We start from the raw sequence: 13,822 nt of genomic DNA on the forward strand, positions 1-13,822 counted from the left end.
CATGCCATGTGGGTCACCTCCAGAGTGGGAATTGAACTCATGCTGAAGCAGCTTTAGCATCTTAGTGCTGTGCTTTAACCCCATTCACCACCAGGGAGGGTCCTTAATTGTTATATTTTAATTGTCTTGATGCCATGTATGGAACTATCAGCAACATTTAAATCTCATACTTAAATTAAATCTCCAAACAAAAGGCCTCAAAAGAAGTTTAATTTATAGTACTTGTTTCTTCTAACAGTACAAGATTTTCTTTAAAACACAGCTTTGGACCCTCTCTGGTGGAGCAACAGGTTAAAGAGCAGCACTATGAAGCTTTACACAGCCACTGAAGCACTGAGTTCAATCCCTGGCCTGGGAGCTACCCACATGACACAGCAGACCTCTCCTGACCAGCCCCCTGCACCCCTCAGCAGTGTATTTCAGTAGATCTGCCTGTTCTGCTCCCCATCTGTCTCTGGTAAATCCTTCTACCCCCCATACCTCTGGCCTGTACCCCAGCTCTTACATGCATAAATATTTAATACAGCTTTTATTTCAATCAAATAATCTACTGTCAACAAATATTTACCGAGTACCTACTATGTGTAAAGCAGTGCATCAGATGCTTAGGGTGTAGCAGAGGCCATTAGAGAGCACTTTCCTCTAATGATAAATGTTATTAAAGGGGCAAGATGGAGTTCTGAATAGACAGCACAAATTAGAACAGTGATTAAGTGTGCCAGTTGCAGAAAAAAAAAATTCAGGAGGCCTAAAGGGAAAAGAATAGCAGTCTAAAGAAAAGAAAAATTTACAATTGGGGAAAAAAGTATTTGTGGTTAAAGAGCAGTCAACCAGTTTGAAGGGGACAGAAAAGACTCAGGATACCCAGCACAAAAGATATGCCAGGAAGTACAGGCAGAGGAGTTTGGATCAACCTTTGGAAGACTTTGAATGTCAAGCTAAAACTCTCTGCTCTTTATCTTATATGCACAAGGTACTATTAAAAGTTTTTGAGAAAAGAAGGACCCGGATCAAAGCTGAGAGTCAGGAAGACTGATCTGGCAGTATGTCCAGAAACCACACTGGCAGAAAGCAAGTCAGGTGCCGAAAACCTATTTAGACACTATTTCTATTTTACCCTGTTAGAGTGGTAACATAATCTGCAAACTAAGGGGAAATGGGAAAAAAAGCTGGGAGGTGCACTACGTAGTGGAAGTGAACTAGCTAGGTTTGGCAAATGTTCTGCAGTGTTCTGGAAAGAAAGAACATTATTAGAAAGAACCCAGTTCAAGTCTAGTATCTGGAGGATTTTTGGAAAAATTGATTGAGTGTGGGTATATGTTGACCTTTTAAACATACCAGCGTGGGGTGCCAAGAGAAAAGCCATAAATTGTTATCCCCCTCAGAGAGGCTTGCACACCTCTCTGACCCAATTTTTAGTGATGTCTGAGGAGAGTTAAGTACGTATTTAATACTAGTAAAAGATAATATATTGAGAAGCCAGTCACTGAGCATACATAATCAAAGTTAAGCACCACAGAATAAACTGAACTTAGTTCTACATCATATACAAAAATTAACTCAAAATGGATCAAATACTTAAATATAAGAACTGAAACCATAAACTGTTAGGGAAAAAAGTTAAATCTTCATGACCCTGAACTGGCAATGTATTATTAACATCACAGGCACAGCAAAATTTAGATAAATTGCACCTACTCAAAATTTTAAAAATATTTGTGCATAAGAGGATGTTATCAAGACAACCTACAGACTAGGAAGAAAATATCTGCAAACCACATATCTGACAAAGATCTAACTGTCCAGAAATAATTCTTACAAATAAAAAAAAAAAACAATCCAATTAAATAATGGGCAAAGGACTTGTGTATCACCAAAGAAGATATACAAATGATCAAAAGTATATGAAAGATATTCAATATCATAAGTAGCTAGAAAAAATGCAAATCAAAATCAGAATAGGATACTAACTAAAATAGGATTATAAATCAAAAAGAAACAACATAAATGTTAGCAAGGTTGTGAAGAAATTGGGGTGGATATTTGTACATTGCTGAAGGAATATAAAATGATTCAACAAATGTGGAAAACATTTTGGTGCTCCCTCAAAAGGTGAAACAGAATTACCACACGACCCCACATGACCCAACAACTCAACTCCTATGTATACACCTAAAATAACTGACATCAGATATTTAAATACATGTTCACCCAAGATCATAAAAGCACTAGTCACAACAACCCAAAGGGAAACAGTTCAAATGTCCATCAACAGATGAATGGACAAATAACAGTATATACACAAAATGGAGTATTATTATTCAGTCATAAAAATTAATAAAGTATTGATATATGCTATATGGATGAACTTGAAGGAAGCCATAGACAAAAGAATATTGTATGACTCCACGTATATAAAATATCCAGAATAGGGTCATCCATTGTGTACTGGTAGTTACTAGAGCTTTGAGGGAAAGAGGGGGTGGCAAGGGACTCTGAAGCAATTTCTCAGTAAAGCAAGATTTACTTCTAGATGATGAAAATATCTTGGGTAGACAGAGATGGTGCTTGCACATCACTGCAAATACATTAAATGCCATCTATTGTTGACTTTACCGTGGTTTAATTTCATGTCATGTCTACATCACTGATTTTTAAAAATAAAATCTGGGCCTCCCTGATGATGCAAGGGGTTAAATAGCAGCACTATGAAACTATCACCAGCCACAGCAACACCAGCTTGATCCCAGCCAGGAAGCTGACCCACATGGCGCAGCAGACCTCTCTTGTCTCACCTATTGCTCCCCCCAGCAGTGTATTTCAGTTAATCTGCCTGCCTTTTCTATTCCCCATTCTGTCTCTGGTGAACCCTTTCATCCCCAAACCTCTGGCCTGTAACCCTGCTCTTGTACATATAAATAAATAAAATGCATCTCTTAAAAAAAAAAAAACCCTCTCTGAAAAAGACAAATTCCATGTCTCATCAGACTTCTGATCCTATTCACCACATACTAGATAAGTGAGTTCTAGATACTTCTGCTTCACTTATTCCTTCTGGTCTCCATTTAGGAAATACACTCTACTTACAAAGTACTGCTTTTTTTTTTTCATTAACTGAAATCCCTCAATCATTTCAAAAAAATTCCTAAGACAGCAACTTGTCCATAGTAGGCATTCAATCTTCGTGAATCACTGGTTTTATACCATTCAGTTCATCCTACCTGCTCTGAAATTTTACTCAGTTACTTCAGTATTAACATATGAATGTTTCCTTCTTATCCTAAAACTTTTAAAATTAATTTCAGGAATGTGCTTTTGCTGTTAGAAAAGTATGATAGAGGCTGTCCTCTACCCTTGTATTGCACTATTTGTTAGGGATCTATCCAAAATACATTTATTTAAACTGTCTGGTTGATAACTTTGGCTGTTATGTGCTAGAAAAAAAAGCGTGTGTATAGTACGGGGCAATGAAAGGTGGCAAAACAATCCTACCTGCAATCCTACCTGTTACAGAGATTTGTCTGACTCCATCTATGATCAGAAATGCAAATCCCACAACAGAACAATAAAAAGGCTTCCTGCAGGGCAAACAGACTTTTTACTGTGTTACTTTAAAACTAAAATGAATCTATGTGTAAATTAATTTCTATAATACCTGGGGTACAAGCTTGTGAGTCCTTTATAAGTATCAATCAATAAAACAGGAAAAAAAGAATATGCAAATCAAGAATTCCCAACACTCTTTAAAATGCAGCAGAGTGGGCCTCCCTGGTGTCTCAAGAGATTAAGTCTCAGCATTATCAAGCTATCAACAACCACTGCAGCACAGTTCAATCGGCTGCCAGGGAGCTAATCCTAGGCCAGAGTGACCCACATGGCACAGCAGACCTCTCCTGTCTTCCGCTGCTCCCCTCAGCATTGTATTTCAGTCAGTTTGCCTGTTCTGCTCCTTACTCCGTGAATCCTCTCACCAGCTCCCGCCCCCCCCCACTGCCTCTAGTCTACATGCCAGTTCTTGTATGCATAAATACATAAAATCTTTTAAAAATGCAGCAGTGTATACAAATTCTATGGAAGGTTAAGCAACACCTTTCCTACTCTCTAAAACTATTTCTTGGTATATATTTTTTTAAGGAAACCAGTATTAATATCACTTAATATGTTTTAAATGGACTTCGCCTAGATTGATACATATAAACCATTTAGCATGCAGGTTACTGAGAAACAGATTAAGAACAGGGAAGGGAGGCACTGTGAGATCAAATAAGAGATATAACTGATTTTCCCATCTAGATTCTGATTTCATTTCGTTGTACAGTGGTTATACCTTTATTTTGTCCAGTAGCTTAGCTCTCCCAATGCTGAGAAAGTCAACAGGGCAATACTTTACAAAATTGTTTTCCCGAATTACTTTTCTAGAAAACATCTGTTCTATCCATGATGGGCACATGCAGTGTTCCAAAACACACACACTGCTTCCTAAAGATACCTGGAGGCAATTCAGGATGTTGCAACAACACAACTACAAAGCATTTAGCCTAATAAATAGGAGAGAAAGAAACAGCTAGCACTGCCTACATGCTAAGGAAGATATCTTACTTATGTAGTAACTCCTAAATTAATGTCTTCTAAAAATATAAGTTATTTGCCTTTTGTCACAAATGCTATATAAAGCAACCCACTCTGAAAACATAACAGGCAAAAGAATCTAAAGAAGTGATTTTAAACAGTATATAATACTGAACTGTACACTTAAAATTGGTTAAAATGGTAAATATTACATGTATAATTTATCATAATTTGAAAAAATCATCAGGTTACCCCTGGGAAAAAAATACAAATCTATTAAAGACTACATTAAATGATGATAAACCAGTTGGTTGAATGTGTTTAAATTAAAAATGATTGGAAAAGTTTAGTGATTTGAATTAATAGAAGCTTCCTGAATTTAGAAGCTTAACATTTGATAGTGTGCATCTCTACCTCATAAGCAAATGGGGGGAAAAGGACTTAAATTATAGTAAGAGATTTAGTTTTGACATAATTCTAACTAGAAAAGTAATTAAACACTATAATAATAAGGTACCACGCAAATCTCTGCCCTTAGGGACCTAAGGATAAGCGATCTTGAAAGTGTTATATGTAATTCTGCAGGAAAAACTGGAATGAACTAGAGAATGTCTTAAACCATCATCTCATTTTTGAATTCTAAATTCATTATTGACTTACACGTCACCGTGGGACATCCCACCTATAGAAAGTTAATTAGCCTACATTTCAGTCTGTCTTCAGATATAGAGGGGGTTTAGCACAACTTTTATTTACTTTATGTACTCAGTAACTGAAAATGACTACTTTGGTTAAAAAGCAGGCCCATCAATCTCCAGAAGCATGGTTACTAATTCAGGTATACTACTATAGAAATGCTCAAATTGAAACAACACCTGCTTCTAAATTAAACAAATAGGAATATCTGCATAATACACACCCACAGTCTATATTAAGAATATACATCATTGAAAAGGCCAAATTGCCCAATTGTAGTTTTCCCAAGTTTTCTAGGAAGTTGTTTCAATAAAAAATAAAAACTTACTTTTGAAAGCAAAAGCATAGTTTTGCCAGTTCAAATTTCATTTTAAAAAACTCATGGTCTTCATTTTAAAATAATGATTTTTAATTTACCATATTTTTAACAGTCATCAGACAACGAATAGTGGTTATTTATCACCACTCAAAGCAGGCACTTACGAAATCACAGGAAGGTTAATCACCTCAAATTCAACAAGCTAACCACAACAATTTGCCACCTCCTTTGTCAACCTGTATCAGGACTCTGAAACCTTTCCTAAGTTAAGAATATACATCAATAAATGACACTTTAATGACACTTTAAACTAAAATTAACAAGATGATTTTGCCCAGGTCAATACAGGAATCAAAATATAGTACTAGATAATGGAGTTAAACTGCCTTCATTAGGAAGAAAACACAGTCAGCCCTGCACTGTTCAGTTCATCAGTTCACAAATGACTGTCATTTTATAACCAAAGAAAACAAAGGGCATAGCTTCTACAGTCAAAATATAAAGTAAGTGGCTCAAAGCTAAGTTAACACTTACCTGCCTACATACCTAAAAAGTTATTACTGACTTCCAACTGCTCTAAAACTAGAAAGTATTTTTTAATGGTTCACTCTTCTATTCAGAAATACATCACACCTTGTTTAATGCATAAGTACCATGTCAGAATACAAGCAACTCTGTGTCGTTGAAGTAAATGTTCTTTATTAAAAATTTTATAATGCATCTATAATTTTTAGGGTTTTTTCCCTTATCCACACTGGTCCTCACCTTTCACAACATATAAAAACAAACAATCTCAGATGTTGAACACACATGTCAAGCACATAAAATTCATGACACTGGTTTTGCAGCCATAATAATTGTACTAATAAATACTGACTGTAAAGAACTAAAAACTTATTAGGGCAGGGTTTAAATGGTGCCACTCACAAAGGGGTGGGAAGAAATAATGATCCTCTCTTACCAAACTGGTGGCAACAATATGCCAAGTTTCCTATACTGAACTAGTGTAAACAAGGAAGAAAAAGAGCTGGGAGTGGGAAACAAGCTGACAAAAGAACAACACTCTTGATACAACTTAATTTCTAAATTTCACCAGTGTAATACCTCTTCTGGGTGTTTTCAATAATTCTTGTTACTCTCTGAACATGCTAGATTGGTGTTCAGAAAACTGTAGACTGTAGTGCCTGGCTGAGACTATCCTGTACACCTAAGACACAAATGAGGATCACAAATGCTTCTTCAATTCTAAAGACTATCCCCTGCATTCAATACTTCAAAGAGTTTTCTGAACATCCAGAAATTCAATCCCATTCTTGCTGTAACAATGAACTTTTAAAGATAAAATAATAGGATTTACCACTAATGCTAACGAGGAAAAAAAAAAATCACATCACCTTTGGTGTATCCACCAATGGGACTTACAAGGCTCCCATTAGAGAGGGGAACATCACTAAATATAGGGGGGTTAGATAAAGAATGAGGAAAAGACTAGGTTTATAGTCTCTTTTTCTGGCATTGCCTGAAGCATTCAGTGGACATGGAATAAAGAGGTGCCTGGTTGTACAAGTGATGCCAAGAGAAACAAGATTCCACATGTCTGAGAACTAAATGCCCCAGGTAGAGAGCAAAGGGCACTCATTCCATGACTTTTTGACCAAAGAAAGATGAGCTGTTCCCTAAAATTCTTTCAAAGTAAGTCTCCACTTTATCACTCACCCTGAGTGAACTCCACAACCCCATCTCTCACAATCATGAAAGTGCTGCTTATCAAAAACAGCAAGTGCTACATGCAAAGCCAAGAAATACTCCTTCAGAGCAAGTGCCATGTTCTTCTGCCCCAATTCAGTCTTCTACAAGGTGAGTCCAAGCCAAAAATACTTGGTTCCCAGCCTAAGTCAAGTTCTCCATTTTCCCAAACATCTACCAACCCAGCTCTTTTTCAGTTTGGTCCCTCTCCATTCGGGTATTCTGGGGCCCGCCCAAGGGTCCAGCGAAGAAAATCCCCTCTCCCAAGATAATTTTCTTTCCGCACTTTTCCCAGGCCCTGCCCAGGGATCGACCAGTAGGGCCCACTGTTCCCTAGCACAACTATTAGTAAAGTCCCCTCTCTTACCATACTCACCTACCCCTCTTTTCATTATCTGTCCTCGATGGAGGGAGACAGACAGACACACAGACATACACAAGCTCGCACGCACACACGCACATATAAATGATGTTTTCAGTCCTAACTCCAAAGTCTCCCCCAAGCCCCAGGTTCTTCCGTACCATCCAATTCTCTCCAAGAGAGTTACCTCTCATCCTAGTCATCCTTAGTTCTAAACTCCATACTCCAAGCCTTTCCCCCACTCCCCAAATTCAGATTTTCTGTGCTTTCTACTCTTAAGCAACAGCACAACCTTATTCCTCCCGGGTGAACTCAATGCCTCGATGATCAAGTCTTTACTCCTCTTTCCACATATCCTGGCCCCAATTCTCCTCGGAACCTCGGGAACCCTGCCAGTCTCCCTTACGGCCCTCCTGCCTTCGGTGGCCCCCCAACTCTCCTCTTCTGTTTCTCTAGCCCTGCTTAGTGGCCAAATTTCTTCCATGGCCCTGGGGCTCCCCCACATGCCCTCCCCGCCCGTGAAGGGGGCACGCTCAGTGTTGGCCCGGCCCGCCCTGCCACCAAGCTCGGGTGTCCCTTCCATTTCCCTCGGGCCCCGAGGCCGCTGCCAGCGCTGGCGCGGCGGGGCCGGCTCACCAGTTGGTCATGTCCAGGAAGAAGGCGCAGCCGGCCGGGTTGAGCTGGAAGCCAAGCAGCCGCTGGAACTCGGAGATCAGCACGTCCTTGTCGGTGGTGCCCAGGCAGCTGAACTTCTGCATCAGCTCGGGGTCCAGGTCCACGTCCATGCCCTCCATGGCTGGGGCCGGACACCTCTTCCCCGCCTCCTCACAACCGAGCCGCCGCCGCGCCGCCGGACCCGGGGACCGAGAAGGGGGCCCGCTGCTAGCCGGCGCCGCGACCCCGCTCCTTTGAGGTAGGCCCCGGGCCTCTCACCGCCTCATAGGGGTAAACTCACTCAGGCACTCACTCACTCTCGCGCTCCCCCCCCTCCCCCCCCCCCCAAGCGCCGCCGCCTCCGCCGCCGCCGCCTCTGGCTTCGCCGCCGCCTCCGCCTCCTCCCGCGCCGCGCCCACTGCGCAAGCGTCGCCCTCCTAGCCCCGCCCCTTCCTCTCCTGAAGGCCCGCCTTTAGTGGCGTCACAACCCCGTGACGTCCCCCGCGTGACCTCACCCTGGTGGAGCGAGGGGGTGGGAAGTGAGGAGGAGGAAAGGGACGGCTGGCGGGTGACTCTTTCCTTGACCTTTCTCCTGGCCCCGCCCCTACCTTCAAGGGGCGGAGCTAAATCCGGGTGGAGAAAGAAGCTGGGGGTTTTCATCTATGGCAGCTCCACCATTTTGCAGGTGAGAAAACTGAATTCCAGCAGGAGCTGACTGCAAGGTCATGTACCAAAGTGCACTCAAAACCCAGTCCTTCTACTAGGAATTTGCCCATAAGCTGAAAAGACCTGTTGTAAATTTCCAGGTCTTCTCTCCAGAGGACACAGACATGAATCTTTGATTCCCGGTCACCCTCTGTGATAATTACAACACTGTTTTTCTGTTATGTAATGGTAGGGATCTCCAGCGAGTAGACGACACTCCGTCATACAAATGTCAATCACAGGTCCAGACAAATACCACACATAGTCTTCCATCAACTCAATCAAGACCAGCCCTTTCAGGGCCTCCTTGGAGGTGCAAGGGGTTAAGTCTCAGCATTATCATGTGGTTGCAGCCACAAGTTCAATACCTGGCCAGGGAGCTGACCCACATGGTACAGCAGACCTCTCCTGTGTTGCCTGCTGCTCCCCTCATAGTGTATTTCAGTAGATCCACCTGTTCTGCTTCCCATTTTGGTGAATCCTCTCACATACACCCCACCTCTGGCCTACACCCCAGCTCATGTATGCATAAATAAATCTCAAAAAGGAAAAAAAAAAAAAAGACCTACCCTTCCAAATAAGCTTAAAGTACCAGAATTTGGCATGTCTTGTATTTAAAGTAGAAGTCAAAATGTTAGTGCACACATAGTACTTACCTGGTCAAGGACCATTCAATATCAAAGAATGAAAAAAGAGACCATTTTGTCTCCCTCTTGCACTCCTTTAAGGAAGTGCTTTATAAACATTACTATTTACCAGACACTGCCATTTACACAGGGGGAAAGATGAGTTAAGTACAGCTTTAAATAAATATTTTACCTGCAAGAAAAGTGAAAGCCAGCACATTTATATACTTTATCCAAAAATACAGAGATGCAAAACTAGACCCAGCCTTTAGAGTCCTATTGGAGCATGATGTTCAGTAGTAGACAGGATTACAATAAAGGGCCTGTAGTATCTGGGGTTAAGGCACTATCAAATGGAGAATTAGGAAAACACGACTTGAAAATGCTTGCTTCTGGCATCACACATTTGGGATTTGAATTCTCATTTTGTCAATTATTTGTAATTTGCAATGCCTACTCATATAGGATTGTTGTGAGAATTAAATGAAGTAACAATAAATAAAGAGTACAGGGCCAATTCCCTTAGCAGCACTGAAGAAATGGTAGCAAGTATTGTGGCCCTGCTGGCTATGGGATTAGACAGCGATACAAGTAGGCCTGGGTTACTTTTTTGCCAGGCTCCTATTTCATTTCCCTTTCTAGCCCTCTATGAAAAATATGAACTATGTATCCTTTCTCTCTCCAGTGATATTTTACCCCTCCAACATGAATATCTTATGGAGATACTTTTAACAGCATACATACTTACAAACTCATATTATCCACTAGTTAGACACATTGTATATTGTATAAGAAACTCTTCTTGAGCTTCTAAGATCCATGTGGAGGTTTAAGTCACTGTCAGGGCCTAATTTTTAGGTGGCCTAATGTTGAAATATTTCACCAACACTAAGGAAAATTTAGTCTTCCTGAGAGGTGAAAACATAGAGTCCCAAGTGAATGGGGACACAGAAGATAATAAAAGTCCCAGGATTAGGGTCCTCCCTGATGGGACAGCTGGTTAAAGCGCAGCACCATGGGTTGTTGCATCCACTGCAGCATGAGTTTGATCCCCAGCCAGGGGGGATGATCCACATGGCATAGTTAGCAGACCTTTCCTGACCTGCCCGCTGCTCCCCTCACCAGTGTACTTTGTCAGTCGGCTTATTCTGCTCCCACTGTCTCTGGTGAATCCTCTCACCCCCTGCACCTCTGGCCTATACCCTATTTCTGTATGCATAAATAAATGAATCATTTTTTTAAGTCCCAGGATTAAAGATAGAATAGACTATCTAGTCCAACCTCCCCATTTTACCAATAAAGAAACTGAAAGTGAGAGAATGAGTCACATAAGATACAACTAGTAAGGAGTCTCCAAACTCCCAGTCTAGCACTCAACCCATTATATCCTGCTATATTTCCCTTTATACTTTGAGGTAAATTTGACCTCATATATAAATATATACCTTCTAGGAACTGTATTAACTTGTATAACCATGGATTAAAGTAGCATTGACCAAGGAGCTAACAGAAGAAAATGTTTATTGGAGACATGATTCCATTGGACAGCTGATCCAAGGGAAACTAAAAACTCTTGGCCAAACCCTGGTAACTAGGGTCTGGGCTCACACCTATATGGCCTATATAATGCAAAAACATCTTTGAAAATAAGAGAACCAAGTGACTCCATTCAGTTCATAGTAGGAATTGTCACAAAGGCGTGCACCTGCTCCTCAAGAAAATTTTAAACGACTGGGGACATTTGTGGTTCTCATGCAGTTGAGCATATTAATTCCCTAAAGACAAGGCATACTACACATCTGCAAGTCTTAGGACAAGAGTCTTGCACAATAAAAAGTTGTCCCACCCCTACCCACTACACAGAAGCACTGAACAAGTGACTGGCATATTAGATGTGAAGAAAGAACCAATTCCCCACCTACATCCTACACTCCAAAGGGATGATATTTTCATGAGGATGAGTTAAGAAATGGAGGAAGTGAGGTGTAACCCAATCAAAAGACTTAGAAATGTGATTTTCCACTTCAGTCTGGAGGGTAATTAATACCACCTATGTTTCTGCCCTGATCTGTAGCTTTGTTTTGGTTTCCAAAAGGCCTGCAGAAAAACCGGTTGAGAAATAAAGGAAAACTTACTGAGCACCACTCCCAAGGAAGGAAAGCCTACAGCAGTTGTTCAAAAGAACGTCTAAGTATCATCTCTAAATTACATCAGGGTTATGCTTAGAGTTGCCACCACGTGGAATATTCCTGAGACCAATTTCTTGGATGGAGATTTTTATGTGAAATTGAAACTAATACCTAACCCCCAGACCAGATCAGTTTCAGAGATTTTGAAGGGAGTTAAACCATTCTATCATTCAAAAGTTGAGAATCTAGGAGAAAAGTAATTGGAACAGGACAAATCCATAGGATTTGAGATTACCACATTGGTTAAGCACTCACCCAATCACTTAAAGCTTCAGGTCACACTCAAAAGCAGGTGCATGGAAGGAAACAACAATAATAGGATTTATGTACACAGGGAGTGATAAAAAGGAGAGAAATTACTGGCTAGCACAAGCTGTCTGGCCTACCCCCAGAAAATGTCTGCTGGGTAGAGGCCACGGTCCAAGCCAAAGCCACATGTGGCAAGCTGGCAGTTTTTCCATGGACATCTCAGCAGTTTAACTGCCAAAGTATCAGCCCCACCCCTGTTTCCCATCAACCCCACAGGACATCAGTGAGTGGAATCTGGAAAGCTCTACCTTCTACCATCCAGTTGGCCATGAACCTACCTACTGCCTGGAGTGTGCTTCTCACCATTAATGTTAAGAAACTCTAGGGAAACCTAGATTACCTCCACATGATTAAAATTCAGAATTGCCACTGCTAGCTAATACTAAGATGGTGGTACAGAGAATACATAGATATTAGGGTAAATTATTTGATAATAGCCACTTGTAGAGGAAACATTTTGGTTTCCAAGCACAATGACATCATTCCTCTGAGCAACATTATACCCAAAGCTGCTCCCGACAGCCATATTTACACCATATCATCCCGTCCTTTAGTCCCCATTGATTTGACAAGAAGTAGGATCAGCCAGTCAGATTCTCTCAGGAATTTTTGAATTGAGTTGGTGTTATAGGCCTGGACTGTTTACATGAACATAAGTGATAGAAGTATAGGAGAAAGGTCCCACTTTGTAGGGACTTCAGGGAGAGGAGATCATGCCCATCTGCAGAAAGAGAGTAATAAAGCAGAGAGAAGCAAAGATGAAAGAACTCAGTGCATGGGACAGTGTGGTTCCTGTCATTCTGCATCCTAGCTGTTGAGTTTCCTTTAGATTCCACTACACACTCCATGTTCCATTCAAAATACATTATCTCTGGGGCCTCCCTGATGTCCTACAGGTTAAGTTTCAATGCTATTGCCACTATGGCCTGAGTTTGATCCCGGTGAGGGACATAACCCACATGGCACAGCAGACCCCTCCTGTCTCACCCACTGTTCCCCTCAGCAGTGCATCTCAGTAAATCCACCTGTTCTGCTCCCCACTCTGACTCTGGTGAATCCTTTCAGCCCCCACACCTCTGGCCTATACCCCAGTTCTCCTACACAAAAGTTAAAAAAAAAAGATTATTGCCCAAATGAAGTCAAAGATGAAATCAAATCATAAAAAATTAAATAAAGTGAATATTTGATTCCTAGACAGGAATGGACATACACTTAAAGAATAATGGAAACCTCTATAGAAAGCTATGAAAAGTTCACATCTCGCAGAAGAAACATAAATGGCCAATAGACATATTAAAAGATGTATTATTATACTGTTCACAAATCCATTAAAGAAATGGGTTATAAAGCAATAAGGTATCATTTACTGAATCAGACTGTCAAAGATTTAAAAGCTTTAAATAAAATAGCTTTTGTTGGCAACAGTGTGAGGAATCAGGTACTCTCGAATACCACTACTTCTGTAAAGTGATATTTTTCTTAAAGGTAAAACTAGGTGTGAACTTAGATACTTAGATGAATTGGTATGAAGAGCTTTAAAAATATTCATATTCTGGGCCCTCCCTGGTGGCGCAGCGGGTTAAAGCACTGCACAAAGAAGCTAAAGCCACTTCCACATGAGTTCGATCCCCGCCTGCCCTGGAGGTGA

General features: G+C 40.9%; 1 protein-coding gene across 3 annotated transcripts in view; it reads right to left on the minus strand.

The window, feature by feature from the left end:
* Positions 1-8,677, minus strand: part of LOC101629121 (chromosome unknown open reading frame, human C6orf106) — a 91,311-nt gene extending 82,634 nt beyond the window's left edge. For all 3 annotated transcript variants that reach the window (XM_004673404.2, XM_012722481.1, XM_004673403.2), the window contains exon 1: positions 8,328-8,677. In XM_004673404.2, the coding sequence (XP_004673461.1) occupies positions 8,328-8,485 (158 nt within the window). In that variant the 5' untranslated portion in view covers positions 8,486-8,677. The remainder of the gene's footprint in view (positions 1-8,327) is intronic.
* Between the last annotated feature and the right edge of the window lie 5,145 nt (positions 8,678-13,822).

This window comes from Condylura cristata, unplaced genomic scaffold (genome assembly GCF_000260355.1).
Source record: "Condylura cristata isolate star-nosed mole 26May11 unplaced genomic scaffold, ConCri1.0 scaffold00001, whole genome shotgun sequence".
Lineage (NCBI taxonomy): Eukaryota > Metazoa > Chordata > Mammalia > Eulipotyphla > Talpidae > Condylura > Condylura cristata.